The sequence below is a fragment of the Schistocerca cancellata genome, chromosome 3 (genome assembly GCF_023864275.1).
Source record: "Schistocerca cancellata isolate TAMUIC-IGC-003103 chromosome 3, iqSchCanc2.1, whole genome shotgun sequence".
Classification (NCBI taxonomy): domain Eukaryota; kingdom Metazoa; phylum Arthropoda; class Insecta; order Orthoptera; family Acrididae; genus Schistocerca; species Schistocerca cancellata.
In genome coordinates, this window is record NC_064628.1 from 523,318,720 (window position 1) to 523,336,415 (window position 17,696).

The following is a 17,696-nucleotide window of genomic DNA, read 5'->3' on the forward strand; positions in this document are numbered from 1 at the left end:
ATTTGTATTTTTCAAAGAAAATATTTTTACATTTATAAATACTGACTCCTGTTATAGTGCATTATTACTTGTCATATATCTTTATAATAAACACTGCTGCTAGTCTGCAGCTAACAGAAACTCTCAATTACTGAATCTAGATATGCAGATGATTTGTAGAAAGAGTGACTAATGAGATATGTTTTTAATTTTATTTTGAATTGGTAGGCATTCTTGTTTTTTTGGTTTATGTCAGATGGAAGATTTTTAAATAATTTTTTACCAGTGTATATAACTGTATTCTGAACCCTACACATGTCTACATGAAAATTGTGACTATGTATATCAGAGTGCTATTGAAAATGATTTTTATTATCAACAACAAAAACCATTTCAGATAAAAATATTGGGAAATGAGTGTAAGATAGGGTGTCCATTTCATTTTCATTGAAAAAGGGGACATTTAAAATAAATTAGAGAAAAACCTGGGTCAATGAAGAAAAAAAACGGGACATAAATATTGTATTGACTAAATTTAATACTCATACAAGTTTACCTTTACAACGTGCATTCAGATGATCCCAAATCACTTTTTACAATTATTCTGCCACACTACCACCGTACTTTTCACTTTTATGTACTTTATCAAGAAGTGCATTTTTGTTTGAAATTGTATCATAAAAGTCAGTACACGATACACCATTAAAGTGTGTTTTGACAATGAGCAAGGCCCTCACTGTTTCAACATTCATTCTGTTTTTTTCATCTGACCACAAAGAGTTCACTAACGAAAACACACGTTCGACAGCAGCATTTGACCTAGGAATTGCTGGACAAAACTCCACCAAATGAATCATGTTTTTCATGTTAATGTTCTTACTTTTGAAATAAGCAAATATTTTACACCACGTTGCACTAACACTTTCTTTGTCTCCTTCTTCACTTTTTATAAAGTTCTGTGCACATGAAAATTCATCGAACAGTTCGTCTTCATCAACAGGAAAAATTGGTACAATACTTTTAACAAAACCACAACAGTCCTGAATATATTTCAACTGCTCCTTTTCAGTAATAACCCAGTCAAATGCTTTAAAAGGTGTGAGAAATGGTAAACACCATTCTTTAATATACTCAATGCAAGAGTCATAGAAGCTGTCAGCATTAATATGAAATCATTCTACAGTAATTTCACCCTCTTCTTCCAGCTTCCTTAGAGTCTCATGTACAAAGGATGTGAGATATCTTTCAGATTTTCTACATTGTAATTTGCCCAATAATTTGTTTATTTCTTGATAAACTTGCACTACTGTGATTTCTTGTTTCTCAATACATTTAATTGTTGTGGAGAAAGGTTTTAGCTGGCTAACAAGAAAATGTAGAAGAACAGTAGACACATAGTTATCAAAGAATTGTTTAAGGATAACAGGACACTTATCAAGGGAAATGAAATATGATTTCAAAGCAGGAAATATTTCTACAATTCTTTCCAATGTTGGTAGCAGAGATAGCCACCTTGTATTGGTGTGCCCAAGTACAGTTTTGTATTCAGTTTCAGTAGACTTACAGAATGACTTCAGAGATTCAACCCTTCCTGTATATATGTGGAAATGCTGGTAGATTTTGTTTACAATTAATTGGCAGTCGATGGGTAGGCAATCTGAGCCAGTTTGTATGGAATTGTGCACTAAATGTGCTGCTGGACAGCCAACACCTAAAACATTATTGGCTGTGTTCTGTTGCAGTTTATAGAACAAATTGTTTTTTCCTTTCCTCTGCTTACCACCAAAATTGGTGTTAGTGTTGTCTGCAGAAACTGCAATCACCTTTCCCTCAAGATCATATTTCTTTAAAACCTCCAGCACATAATTCTGAAGTAAATCTGAAGTTTCTCCAGCTAAATTAACCAATTCAAGCACTTTCACCGTGATGCCACATTCAGGGTGAAGGAGAGGAACCAACTTCAAATCCAGATGATTCGATGTATCAGTCATTACAAAAATGAATCGAGCAAGTATCAGTGGTGTAGAGTATCTCTGGACCGAAAGGACGGATTCAGTGGATCGATTTAGAAGAGAAGAATGTTCGTTGTTATTCGTAATCTATAGTTCGTTTAAAATTACTTGCGATTTTTGACAGTTCGGTACATGTTTGAGGTATGCTGAAAGTCATCACACGCTCCCTAGCGTAAATAATTGCGCAGTTAATAGCAAGTCAAACAACCAGTAGCGTAAAATACTCTAGCCAAGCGGAATCATAAAAAAAAGAAAACGGGACATTTGAGCGTCCCCAAAAAAGTTTCGGGACAGCGGGACATTTAGGTAAAAAACGGGACTGTCCCGGGAAAAACGGGACGAATGGACACCCTAGTGTAAGAGTTCCGAGATCTTAGAAAGGCTTCTGTCAGATGTATGATTGTTTACTTTACACAGTATTCTTACTTCTCATTTCTGCTGAATGAACATTTTTGTTAAAAGAATTGCTCACACAGGGGATGGGGAGAAAAAGAGGATTGCTCCAAGCCATATGAACATGAGAAATGTGCTTGAACATCCTAGCCATTCTTAGTTTCTCTTGTTTTGTGTCTTCCCCCTTACTCTCCCTGAAGAAACTTATTAAAAATGTGAAAGATGGGGATATAACTGAGTGTCTCAACCCTGTTCCAGTTTCAGTGACTTCTAAGTAAATATTCCTTTCCAATCTCAAAGTTCATTAATACATGAGTTTTTTACGTTAATTTTGAACTAAGAAACAGAAATGAAAATAGTCCACTATATTTCAAGCCTTAGCTATTTTTTCTTAGACAACACTCACAAACATGCTGTGATGTTGTGTGTGTGTGTGTGTATTTGTACTTAGGGTATGAAAACAGTGAAGGACCAAAATGTGATTTGTTTCATGTATTTATGTTTTGCTCAGCAGTCATCTGCAAGTGAGTAATTGTCTTACGTCATTTTTATTAGGTTATTTGCATCTTAGAATCTCCATTATTATTAAAATTTCTGAATTTACGACCTTCTGGTAATGAGGAAATGAAATTACTTCTCTACTGTTGCAGAATATTCTGGGGCTTAAGACTTCTAAGAAAGATAATGTAATGGCACTGGGATGTGAATTGTGGACTTTTATAGGTACCCTCATAGCCACTCTCCTCAGCCTAGTCTTGCATATATAATGAGTATGCAAGTAGCTAAATGGTGTTCAACTTACATTTTACTTTTAACAACATTAGGAAATGTTTATGTATGTCCCATATTCGTTTATTGTGTGAAACTTAGTAAGTAAGTTAAGAATTGGTGAAAGAAGGTACAACAATCAGTCACAACTTGTGTTTATTGTAGCAATATAGATTTTGGTCACTGAGTGAGCATCTTCAATGCAACCGATAAAGTTAACACATTTCAGCCATTATTTGGCATAGACCCATTTGGACTATACAAGCCAAGAGTTCAAATTACATTGAGTAAATGCAAAATAATGGTTCAAATGTATTAACTTTACCTGCTGCATTTAAGATGGTCACTCATTGACCAAAATCTAGATCTGCTACAATAAACATAAGTTAAGACTGAGTGTGGTACCTTCTTTCATAAAATGAAATATGTACTTAAGCTATATGTAATACTATAGTGTGAGTAAGTAAATTTTTTACTGTGTCAGATTTCTGTATAAAATCCTCTTGTACATTACACCAGTGGTAGATACATATGGGATGCACGCAGCGTGCGTGATTCCCTGCTTCTCCCTTTTGCAGGGCTGCCTGCATTGCCACCCACACCACCCCTGCCAGTCATTCTGCACGCTATTCATTTGTTTCTTTCATCAGTCAACTCAACTGAATCGAGTTATTGAGTACTTATACTTTCCTATGTAGTATGCGCATCCGCGTCATCGTATTTCACATGTTTCTGTCTCGCACATAGACAGCTAACACATGGCTGAGTTCGACAATGGAGGATGATCGACTTAATGGCTTAGCTCTGTTGAACACTCACCCTGACACTGATTATCCTATTGACGATGTAATTAACCAATTTTCCAGAAAGAATAGGCGCATAAAATTCATCATTTAAGGAACTTGTAACTTTTTTGTATCATAAGATGGCATTCCCCCCCCATAAACACAAAGTCAAATAGGGGTAATGCAGGAGTAGGTTTAATAATGAATAGGAAAATAGGAATGCGGGTAAGCTACTACAAACAGCATAGCGAACGCGTTATTGTGGCCAAGATAGATACGAAGCCCACACCTACTACAGTAGTACAAGTTTATATGCCAACTAGCTCTGCAGATGACGAAGAAATTGAAGAAATGTATGATGAAATAAAAGAAATTATTCAGATAGTGAAGGGAGACGAAAATTTAATAGTCATGGGTGACTGGAATTCGAGTGTAGGAAAAGGGAGAGAAGGAAACGTAGTAGGTGAATATGGATTGGGGCTAAGATATGAAAGAAGAAGCTGCCTGGTAGAATTTTGCACAGAGCACAACTTAATCATAGCTAACACTTGGTTTAAGAATCATGATAGAAGGTTGTATACATGGAAGAACCCTGGAGATACTAAAAGGTATCAGATAGATTATATAATGGTAAGACAGAGATTTAGGAACCAGGTTTTAAATTGTAAGACATTTCCAGGGGCAGATGCGGACTCTGACCACAATTTATTGGTTATGACCTGTAGATTAAAACTGAAGAAACTGCAAAAAGGTGGGAATTTAAGGAGATGGGACCTGGATAAACTGAAAGAACCAGGGGTTGTAGAGAGTTTCAGGGAGAGCATAAGGGAACAATTGACAGGAATGGGGGAAAGAAATACAGTAGAAGAAGAATGGGTAGCTTTGAGGGATGAGGTAGTGAAGGCAGCAGAGGATCAAGTAGGTAAAAAGAAGAGGGCTAGTAGAAATCCTTGGGTAACAGAAGAAATATTGAATTTAATTGATGAAAGGAGAAAATATGAAAATGCAGTAAGTGAAGCAGGCAAAAAGGAATACAAACGTCTCAAAAATGAGATCGACAGGAAGTGCAAAATGGCTAAGCAGGCATGGCTAGAGGACAAATGTAAGGATGTAGAGGCTTATCTCACTAGGGGTAAGATAGATACTGCCTACAGGAAAATTAAAGAGACCTTTGGAGATAAGAGAACCACTTGTATGAACATCAAGAGCTCAGATGGAAACCCAGTTCTAAGCAAAGAAGGGACAGCAGAAAGGTGGAAGGAGTATATAGAGGGTCTATACAAGGGCGATGCACTTGAGGACAATATTATGGAAACTGAAGAGGATGTAGATGAAGATGAAATGGGAGATACGATACTGCGTGAAGAGTTTGACAGAGCACTGAAAGACCTGAGTTGAAACAAGGCCCCCAGAGTAGACAACATTCCATTGGAACTACTGACGGCCTTGGGAGAGCCAGTCCTGACAAAACTCTACCATCTGGTGAGCAAGATGTATGAAACAGGCAAAATACCCTCAGACTTCAAGAAGAATATAATAATTCCAATCCCAAAGAAAGCATGTGTTGACAGATGTGAAAATTACCGAACAATCAGTTTAATAAGCCACAGCTGCAAAATACTAACACAAATTCTATACAGATGAATGGAAAAACTAGTAGAAGCCGACCTTGGGGAAGATCAGTTTGGATTCCGTAGAAATACTGGAACACGTGAGGCAATACTGACCTTACGACTTATCTTAGAAGAAAGATTAAGGAAAGGCAAACCTACGTTCCTAGCATTTGTAGACTTAGAGAAAGCTTTTGACAATGTTGACTGGAATACTCTCTTTCAAATTCTAAAGGTGGCAGGGGTAAAATACAGGAAGCGAAAGGCTATTTACAATTTGTATAGAAACCAGATGGCAGTTATAAGAGTCGAGGGGCATGAAAGAGAAGCAGTGGTTGGGAAGGGAGTAAGACAGGGTTGTAGCCTCTCCCCGATGCTATTCAGTCTGTATATTGAGCAAGCAGTAAAGGAAACAAAAGAAAAATTTGGAGTAGGTATTAAAATCCATGGAGAAGAAATAAAAACGTTGAGGTTCGCCGATGCCATTGTAATTCTGTCAGAGACAGCAAAGGACTTGGAAGAGCAGTTGAGCGGAATGGATAGTGTCTTGAAGGGAGGATATAAGATGAACATAAACAAAAGCAAAATGAGGATAATGGAATGTAGTCGAATTAAGTCGGGTGATGTTGAGGGTATTAGATTAGGAAATGAGACACTTAAAGTAGTAAATGAGTTTTGCTATTTGGGGAGCAAAACAACTGTTGATGGTCGAAGTAGAGAGGATATAAAATGTAGACTGGCAATGGCAACGAAAGCGTTTCTGAAGAAGAGAAATTTGTTAACATCGAGTATAGATTTAAGTGTCAGGAAGTCATTTCTGAAAGTATTTGTATGGAGTGTAGCCATGTATGGAATCGAATCATGGACGGTAAATAGTTTGGACAAGAAGAGAATAGAAGCTTTCGACATGTGGTGCTACAGAAGAATGCTGAAGATTAGATGGGTAGATCACATAACTAATGAGGAAGTATTGAATAGGATTGGGGAGAAGAGAAGTTTGTGGCACAACTTGACTAGAAGAAGGGATCGGTTGGTAGGACATGTTCTGAGGCATCAAGGGATCACCAATTTAGTATTGGAGGGCAGTGTGGAGGGTAAAAATCGTAGGGGGAGACCAAGAGATGAATACACTAAGCAGATTCAGAAAGATGTAGATTGCAGTAGGTACTGGGAGATGAAGAAGCTTGCACAGGATAGAGTAGCATGGAGAGCTGCATCAAACCAGTCTCAGGACTGAAGGCCACAACAACAACAACAACAACACGATGGCATTGTCTTGTATATGTGTATAAACTGTTTAAGTAAAACTTTCTTAAATTTTGCATGTGACTCGATTATTTTTTATTATGGTAAAAGAAAAAGTAGCTCAAGATATCTTTAGCACCCCTTCCTTGAGGTTTTTCTGTATCCACCACTGCATTACCAATGATGACATTGATCAATGAAAACACCAGAATTACATAAATGTCATTTTTGTCTCCTTACACACTTGATTGCAAATTTGTGTTCTCCCTTTTAATCAGAATATTATTATTATGTAGATACTTGATGTTGTTTATGTTTATTATTAGATACTTGCAGTTTGCAGCATATGTGGTGTTTCACTCACCTTTTTTGGTATTTCACTCACCTTTTTTGCTGCTAAATATTGAAATAAATGTTAATTTTGATTGTTTTACATTTAACTCTTTCTAGTTTAAGTATATTTATGAGATTTAGTACGACCATTTGTTTCTTTTAGATCTGTTGTCTTCAAATTAGCACCTGTTCTTAATTGTCCATTTTCTTCAGGGTATTACCGAAAAACGTGACACATCAACAGATTTTCAAAAACTTGCAGATAGTAACACAACTGTTAAACCCAAATATTTATAAGCAGAGAGATGATTTGATTAACTTACAGGAGACAATTGATGCAAATAATATTTCAATCAGAATGTTAACCAAATACGTAAGTAATTATATATATCTCAATTAAAAAGCAAAAACTTTAATTATGCAGATGTACTTTTATTTATACACTTTTGTTACAAAAACTTACATAATATTTATAATCTAAACTCATATACAATTAAAATTACAGCTAGCTCCACAGTGCAAGCAACTCATTGCTAACTGCACATGGAAGGGACGCTTTGTACATAATTGCTATAAGATGTTCCAAGATATAACAACTACTGAAGGGCGTTGCTGTTCATTCAACTACAATGGATATCTGGAAGAAGTTATGAAGTAAATCACTCTTTTTTCTTTAAGAGACTTGTTTCATTGTGCAGTATTCAGTCTTAAAAGAGTTTTTATGTAAATGACATTTACTGATATGCAGAACAGCACTGTAATAATTTGATATGAGAATCAGTGTTACTGCTTTCTTATGGACTATTACAGCTACATCTACACCCATTCTCTGCAAACCACTGTGAAGTACATGGCAGAGGTTACTTTCCATTGTATCATTTACTGAGTGTAGGGCAAAGGATTGTATAAATGCCCAATGCACACAGTTTAATTAGTCTAATCTTGTCCCCATCATACAAAAGTTTTTAAAAATTTGATGGCATGAATTCATTAATAACTTACATTATATGTCCAAAAATTATGGCATTTCGTATTCTAAATAAATGCTACAATGGAAAATACACTTATAACTTTTCTCTGATTACTTATAATAATGGGGTTGATCATCGTTACTCTTTATCTGCTGCAGTCGTGGTCCTGAGTACATTTACAGTCACTGTAACATTTAACTTCGGAAAAGTTAAATTTAAAATTAATCTTGTCTTATGTTTTAAATACATTTATTATACTTTCAAAACAAAATTAAAATATTAATACAAAGGCAGACAATACTTACAATACAAAAGGAGCAGCTACATGCTCACTGCTCAAAAACTAAAACCAAACTGACTCCCTATGCCAACATGGCAATTAGTATTTATACTTTCTTAACAATCCCGAACAATCCTCGACATTATTTAAAATTATTATTTCATTAATTAACAATTGAAACTCTCATCCTAAAACAAATTATACTGTTCAATGATTACCTAGATTCTTATATATTAAACACATGAGTGAATTCTAGTCTATATACTAATTGTATAGCGTATAAATGCTTAGGTGTTAAATGTTAACAATACACTTGTTATATTTACTAATTACAGAAGATTCATATCATATAAGATGTTCCTACCAATTAACGGGCTTCTACACATTAGTGTAATCAAGATTCTGTAATTATTTTCTTCGTAACTTTTTCACAAGTACTTATTTTCACACACCTCTATGTCAGAAATTACTGTTCATGGCTAAATTTATGTGTTTAAGTTAATTTCAATTAGACTGTTATGCTTCACACTCTGCCAAGTACTTCACAGTGGTTTACAGAGTATGGATGTAGATGTAGCTGTAATATGTCATAAGAAAGCAACAACGATTCACATATCAAATATTGCCTAAATTATCACAGACAATTTAGATGTTTTAAGTAGAATATTCATGAATTTAGAAGAAGTTAATAATTTTATTTATTTATTTATTTTTACTCCATTGTGTCAACCTTCAGGAACACAAATGAATTTAATTAGCTTATCAGACAATGGAAAATTCAGGATAAAATGTAACAATATTATGAAAAGGAAAGTTGCCACTCACCATATAGGGCAGATGCTGAGTCGCAGATAGGCACAACAAAAAGACTGTCACAGAATAAGCTTTCGGCCAACAAGGCCTTTATCAAAAATAGATGACAGACACACACACACACACACACACACACACACACACACACACACACAGTGTCCAGGGATGAGATGGAGAGAGGTTATGAGAGCTAGGTGCAGTCAGGAGGCCAGACAGGGGGAAGGGGAGAGGTGAGGGGGAGGGTAGGGGGTAGTGGAAAAGGAGAGAAGTAAAAAGCCTGGTTTGGTAGAATGAGGATTGTGTAGTGCTGGAACAGGAGCAGTGAAGAGGGTGGTTGGATGAGGACAAAGTCTAACAAAGGTTGAGGCCAGGAGGGTTACGGGAACATAGGATATATTGCAGGGAGAGTTCCCACTGTGCAATTAAGAAAAGATGATGTTAGTGGGAAGGATCCATATGACACAGGCTGTGAAGCAGTCATTGAAACGAAGGATGTTGTGTTGTGCAGCATGCTCAGCAACAGGATGGTCCACTTGTTTCTTGGCCATAGTTTGTCAGTGGCCATTCATGTCAACAGACAGCTTCTTCATTGTCATGCCCTGATAGAATGTACCACAGTGGTTGCAGCTTTGCTCATAGATCACATGACTAGTTTCACAGGCAGCCCTGCCTTTGACGTGATAGCTGATGTTTGTGACCAGAATGGAGTAGGTAGTGGTGAGAGGATGTATGGGACAGGTTTTACATCTAGGTCTATTATAGGAATACGAGCCATGAGGTAAGGGGTTGGGCATGGGTGGTTCAGGGATGGACGAGTATATTGTGTAGGTTTGGTGGACAATGGAGTACCACAGTGTGAGGGGGGGGGGGGGGGGGATGATAGTGGGCACTTCTCATTTCATGGCACAATGAGAGGTAGTCAAAACATTGTCGGAGAATTTAATTCAGTTGCTCCAGTCCTGGATAGCACTGAATTATGATGTGACTGCTCTTCTGTGGCCAGTCGGTGAGACTTTGGGACGTGGTGGGAGATAGGAAAGACAAGGCCCAGGAGATTTGTTTTTGTACAAGGTTGGGATGATATTTACAGTCTGTGAAGGCCTCAGTGAGACCTTCAGTATATTTTGGGAGGGACCATTTGTCACTGCAGATGCAACAACCACAGGTAGCTAGGTTGTATGGAAGGAACTTCTTGGTATGGAATGGGTGACAGCTGTCACAGCGGGGGCATTGCTTTTGGTTAGTAGGTTTGATATGGACAGAGTTACTGATGTAGCCATCTTTGAGGTCAACATCTAAAGAAGGTGGCTTGTTGGGTTGAGTAGGACAGATGAAGCAAATGGGAGAGAAGCTGTTGAGGTACTGCAGGAATGTGGATAGGATATCCTCCCCTTTGATCCAGATCGCAAATATGTCATCAGTGAATCTGAACCAAGTGACTGGTTTAGGATTATGGGTGTTTGGGAATGATTTCTCTAGATGGCCCATGAATAGTGTAACCTCCCCCTCACTTTTTGACCTTAATGACAGTGAAAATTTAAACCGCGTGTACCGAATGGAAATTTGGGAAAAGCAATCGTCACCAAAGTTAATCTGTCAGTAAAGAGGGAAGAAAGGGTTACATCTAAATGAAAAGAAAAATGTAAATGAAACTGGTGGAAATTAATTTTGGAAAGGGGTAAAGTTAATAAAGAAAGTAAATGTGCGGCCGTTACGTTAACAATTAACTAGCGGTAATTAGATATTTGAGATTTGGGGGAAATTACAGTCGCCAGTCCTAAGGACAATTAGTATAGTAACTGAAAAAGAAAGGTTATTACATATATAATTAGCACTAGCAGCGTGGCAACTGAAGGTTGACACGTGTAGTGTGAAAACTGAAAGTTTGTCAGAAGTAATAAATTTCGCTACACTCTGACTTAATTTAGCAAAAGAATTAATAAAACTGGAAAATCGAAAGTTAATTTAGTGACTGAAGTTAATAGTGAGCTTTCTTTCTGAAGCACATCGAAATTCAGTAAAATACTGTTAGTCTTGGACTACCTCAACAATCATTTCAAAAGCTACTTGAATCTATGCAATTTAGAAATAAGAGATTTAACTTTGAAAGATGAATTAAATGATTCTGAACAATTAACAATAGTAAAATTTAGTACGTACCAAGCTGAGCTGCAGTCACAGGTAAGCTAAAATACGGTAACAAAACTCGCACTCTTAATTTGTGCTTGTGTAATCTTAATATTGTAACCAGCTATGAATACCTTAACTGAACTTTGAAATTAAAGCAGTGAAATAGAATGATGCTGGCGTTTGAATTTCAACGACACTCGGGTTCATTCCGGAAAAGGAAGGGACCCTGCTTGGTAATGCAATTGGGACAATGAGCAACAAACGTTCATGCTAAGTTGCTGTAATTTTGTGATGCAACAATTTTAAAAGTTTGAGAAGCTGAGGTCTGGCATACAGTTCTAAAACTTTATGTGCTTCCAGTCTTCCTTGTTGGCTGATTGAAGGTTTGAAGCCATCGATCGAGGAGGTGGCGACAGTCACTCATTGTCGGCTGTCGCTGTTGCAGAAGCTGGATGTGGCACGCCTTCTTCTCGACACGGTCACCAGACGAAATGGGCTCATGATGTGCGCCAGCTATCCTGTCCGCGACACCATGTCAGAAACTATCATCGCAAGTCGAGCGCAATTACATGCTGCCAAACCCCGAAAGCGCGGCAACTCGCGGGAGCTTCACACAACGCACCTGCTCCACTCTCTACTCCACCCAGACTCTCCCTGCTCGCGCTCCACGCGGCAGAGTTAACACTACCAAAGATCCTACACACTTTGATTCTTCACACGACCTATCGATGTAATCGTTTGATAGCAGTTTTCCCTAGGCAAGACCCAGCATAAAAATACAAATAATATTTACGAAACAAATCCATTATATATTGACATAAATGCATAAATATATATATACAAATAGTAAAACAATTACAATATACGAAGACACAGAAATGTTATATATTCAGGTAACAAAAATAAGGAAAACAAATTTATAGTACAATAGATGGGAATAGGAGGATATGCATTTCCGGCGTTACACGTGCCCCACATTGTCTGAGGATGTTCGTGTAACCTAAACAGACTCAGAAAATGTCCCAAAAAAGAAACAGCGGAAATGCATATGCTCAAAACATCAACAAAATTTAGCATTCGCCTAATTAACCATAAACCAATTTTTAGACGATAATAATTGATTGGAGACACTCCTAATCTTATTCCACTCTGTCATCTTGATCAAAATAAAACAGGTTGACAACATATTAAAATTCATAGAAAATATAGAAAATGGTTTAGCTATTCCAAAATCGTCAAAATCCGTAACACTATCAAGAAATGGAATATGATTTACAAAATTAATCAGAGTACATGGTCATAAAAACAGGTAGATCAAAATACGCAAATTAATTATTAATTACATAGAATACATATTTTATATAACCTTTTCATAATTAATACTCTCGCCATGAGAGTCCACTTAATGCTAAACAAGAAAATAATATTCAGCAGATCGAAAAAACCATAAATATTGACAGTAGAATTCTTTCAGCTGTCCAGGAAGAAAAACAATTCCGCCTTCCATACTCGCAAGTACAAAGAATGCCGACAGCGGCACAAGAGCCGACAGCGACACAAGAGCCGACAACGGCTCCGCCTTGCCAGTATTGTTGCACCCGCCTGTGCGGCACGCTTGATCTCACTCGCCTGTGTAACGGCATTTCCAGAACGTCCGTTTCACGGAATTCTTTAGGAAAAACTCACTCCTGAGTCATCTCAAGGAGTCCCTTAATACTATCACAGTGGATAACTCAACACTGTCCATCATCACACGCATGTACTAGCCTGAAACTTAAAACAGCGTCTAAGTACATCGGCAATGACTAGTAAAACACACATTCATGAAATCTGACAGTTAGTTACAAAAGCATATTTACATTCCTTAATATACTGTGACTCAGCTGAAAACTTAAACTAGCAGCTTGGATTTTTAAATTGATTAATATTCAGTAACTCTTAAATCATTTAATCAACATTAATTACTTATTAATTACAACTTCTTTAATGACCTTGGTCAGTCAAAAGCATGGCAATCTAGCAAATCGTTAAATCTTACACTCTGTTTTACATACTGTACAAATTACCCATTGTGTTGTATTAATCGATCCTAGGTTGGTACAATTTCAAGTCTACAATGTTCCGTATACCTAATAGTTTTCCAGAGCTTGGATACTCTAAGCAATAAGCATTTGTGTGAGGTATACCAATGACTTTATATGGTCCATTATAAACAAACTTAAATTTGGAGATTTCATGGTCTATCTCGCTCGATTTCTCATGAGCTTTTACAAGTACTAAGTCTCCGATTGCAAACTTAGCAAAACACGCTTTAGCGTCATGATGACGTATGCGAGCATCGGCTTTTAGCTTCATTACTTCTCACAAACGATCTTTTTTCACACTAATACTAATGTTAATCCGTGGCGGAATTTGATTATCTCTTCCACTAAACTTTTACTTCTGTCATCCAACAGGATTTCCTCTGGAGAAAATCCCGTCGATTCATGTCTCAAGATGTTCATAATTCTCTTAAATTCTGCTTCATATTTGTCCCATGCCCTATGGTTGTGATGGCAATAGGTACGGGAAAGTCGGCCTCGTCTTTGTTCGTGTGTTACGTTTGACACACCGTCTACAATACTTTCCAATTAACTTTCTACATTATTGTCAATGCCGAGATTCTTCACATTACAGTAGTTCAGATTCATACCTATGTCAATACCATCTGGCCAGTTAACAATGTGTATAGGCTGGTATTGCCTATGCACACCGTCTCCTGCCTCGTCAAAACTAACTACTATTGTTTTATCTTGTGACGTACATGTCAAAGTTTTGCTTTCGCAATTAATCACTGCACGATACTTTAATAGCCAATCTAACCCGATAATTACTTCCATAGTTAAGTCTGGCACGATGACAAACTCTTGTTCAAATCGTGCCCCACATATCTCGAAGTTGACAAAAATCTGTTTTGTGACCGGTTTACTGGCCTTCCCAGTAGCACCGATAATTTTCACTCCTGTTACTGGCATAACTACGATGCCAGGTCTGTCTTTCAGTAACTCAAATATTTTCCCAGATACAGCACTCAATTCTGCACCGGTGTCAATCAACACGTTTAGTGGTAGGTCGTGCATATTAACAGACACTACTATCTGTCTACACTTGTCCTCGACTGTTTCTTTATTTTCCCACAGTAAATCCTCGTCTGTATCCAGGTCATTCCAGAAAAAACCATCCGGCTTTGATCCTAAATCTTGCTTATCTGGCGGCTTTTTCAGCCTCTGTTCACATACAGTTTTAATTTCAACACGTTTGTCCTGAGGCTTAGTCTGTAGCTTCGCCTCCAATACCGAAACCTTTTCCTGTAACTCGTCAACTAGTGAGTGTTGCTTTGCTATCAATTCACTAATTGTCACCTTCGTTGATTCCTCTTTGGTCAGATTGATCTCATCTGCCAATCTACCTGGAGAAATGTGCCCAGTAGTATCTGCAATTACTTCCTCTAGATCTACGCAACCCACACTGCTATCATCTGACCGTACGTCAGCTCTAACCTCATACACGCTGTAATCTATGTGCTTTTCTACCAATCGTGTCCGGCTATCACTAAAATTTTCGCAGTCTTTCTCCTTAATACTCTCGCAATGTTTAAACTGGAGGTTTGTGTCGGATGGGTCGGCTACTCCTACCACTATAACTTTCGGTAAAGTCTGCCGGTTAGGGCCAGAACTTTCCACTACTACTTCAACATCTAACTCCTGCAGGACGAAACGCTATGAATCTTGCTCGTGCTCCCCATTAACATCAACTGTTTCTGGTAAAGTCTGCCGGTTAGGGCCAGAACTTCCTATCATTTCACAAACACTATCTTCCTGCGAGACGAGATGCGGCAAATCCTGCCCGCGCTCCCCATAAACACTTCTCCCATACAGGCCCCTATAATCTCTTAGTTCGTCGTATAAGCGACCGAACTGCCTTAACCAGACCTCATCCCTCTCTGCATCCCCTCGCTCGATGACGGACATTTTATCCGACATCTGATCTTCTCTCAACACTTGCAAATCATTCTTAAACTTAATCTCCAGTTCCGCTGTGGGTATTACAGCTGCCACTTTATAATCGATTTCTGGAACACTACTTAAATTGTTCTCACTGACAGTGAATGTATTTTCTACTGCCGTGTATACAGCTGATCTACTACTTGTGGGCGCACTCCTTTCTCTTAACACTGGCACACTCTACCACCGTTGATTATTCCATACGGAATTTTCATAACGACGACACCTGGGTTTTCTCTTGTTATTGGGCCTCCAAAATTTCTCCACGCCCGGTCGGCCCCTCACCGGCACGGCTAATGGTTTCCCTGTCTCGTCCCAGCAGATACGCCCCCCGGATGCTGCTGAGGCGGCTGATCACACCCTCTGCCCTCTGGCATTATTACTATTCTGCGAAGCCCGTATCACGCTAGTATGATACTGGTTTCCATCATTCCTGTTATTATTTGCATTGTACCGATTGTCATTACGGCCCGAACCACTATTGTTATTGCTGCCAAGATTGCGGTATGCATTATTTCCATAGTTATCGTTGTTTTGGTTGCTGTGGTACCCATTGTTGTTACCACAGCCTCTACCACTGTCGCGATTATTGCGCCAATTGTCCTCGTCCTCAACTCTTTCCAGGAAATCATTGATTGTCCTGTAATTGCTTCCTACATAGCGTTTTGTATCGTCTGGAAGCTTCTTGTAGAGTTCCCAAACTATTTCGGATTCTGTGTGGCGATTACGCAAATATTCCAACTTGTGGATCCAGCCCTCACAAAACTCCTTCATCGAGCCGCGCGAATTCGCATCGAAAGGCCTGGATACGACAAATTTGCGCCAGACTCTTTGTTGTTTTTGCACTGACCAGTATTCAGCCAGAAACAAATTTTTAAATTCGTCAAAAGTCAGGTTTGTAATGTCGAGGTTTAAGCCCCAACGCTTGGCATCACCAGCCAACACGTCAATAACCGCATTAATCTTCCTCTCATTAGTCCATGATCTAGGTAAAACTCTTTTTCAATTTTTAATGAAATCCGTCGGATGTATACTGCCTTTTTTCAAGGGGTCGAACCGCTCCTCTTTCGTCAACAATTCTGAACTATGTGCACAGATTGGCACGTAGCTCTGTTTTTCGTCAAGTTTCTTTTCTAATTCCGAAACTCTCGTAATTATTTGGCAAGTAGTTGTCACAAGCGTTTCTACTTCCCTTTTTTTCTCTTCGCAGGTATTAGCCTGCTTCGTCACTTTAGCATCAACCTCGGACACTAAAGCCTTTAAAGTTTCCACCTTCTGTTGATCCTCTTTTTTCACTAATTGAATTTGTTCCGTCACCTTATTCTTGATGATCGGAGCAACTGCTTCTCCTACACTTTTCTCGATTCTGCTAATTTCGGAATAAAAACGAGTATTTATGCTCACAATTTCCGCCTGAACGCCTATCATTTCCTGTTTAAGATTACCGATTTCGGTATTAATCACAACAATATCTTCTTTGATTTTATCAACTTTTGTGTTAACAACTCCAACATTGTTGTTAACAACATTAATAGCTTTGTTCTGATTGTCTAGCTTTCGTTCAATTTTTTCAGACTGAGCTTCTTGCTTGGCAGACAGAGCTTTAATTTCTGGCGATTGACTCTTGATTTCGTTAATCAAAATATTCAATAAATCAGTTAAATTCCCGGAAACTACCGGTTTTACTTCCATAACGGCTTCCTCTTTAATTGTCCCCCCGTATTCGTCATCAAGGGATTCAGATTTGATTTTCACTTCCGATTCCGAAACATTTTCTAAAGTTTGGAATTCCATTCCTGCTCTTTGTTGCGTTTCGGCGGTCGCGTCTTTCATGCTAGCCGCCTGCCCCTGAACAATGGGTACCGCGGTGCGTGTTTCCCACTGTTCGACCGATTGTTCTTTATCCAAGTCTACCAAATTTTGGCAATTGTTGCCTTCACTCATTTTAATAATTTTCAATATAAATGCCAAATCTCAAATCTAATTAGGATTCCTCACACTAATATTCTCGCTGACGTATCGGCCATTTCGTAACCAGTACTTTGTTACGAGATTTGCACAATGCAAAATTCGTGTCCAGAACAACCTCAAATTCAAAGATTGTGCTGTCATGAGGTCGCCACGTGTAACCTCCCCCTCACTTTTCGACCTTAATGACAGTGAAAATTTAAACCGCGTGTACCTAATGTAAATTTGGGAAAAGCAATCGTCACCGAAGTTAATCTGTCGGTAAAGAGGGAGGAAAGGGTTACATCTAAATGAAAAGAAAAATGTAAATGAAACTGGTGGAAATTAATTTTGAAAAGGGGTAAAGTTAATAAAGAAAGTAAATAT

The 17,696-nt window shown here is 38.1% G+C and overlaps 1 protein-coding gene across 1 annotated transcript in view; it reads left to right on the forward strand.

Annotated features, from left to right (window-relative positions):
* Positions 1 to 17,696, forward strand: part of LOC126176775 (sodium channel protein Nach-like) — a 163,518-nt gene that overhangs the window by 12,960 nt on the left and 132,862 nt on the right. The window contains exons 3-4 of the mRNA XM_049923945.1: positions 7,339 to 7,498; positions 7,631 to 7,779. Coding sequence (XP_049779902.1) covers positions 7,339 to 7,498; positions 7,631 to 7,779 — 309 coding nt within the window. The remainder of the gene's footprint in view (positions 1 to 7,338; positions 7,499 to 7,630; positions 7,780 to 17,696) is intronic.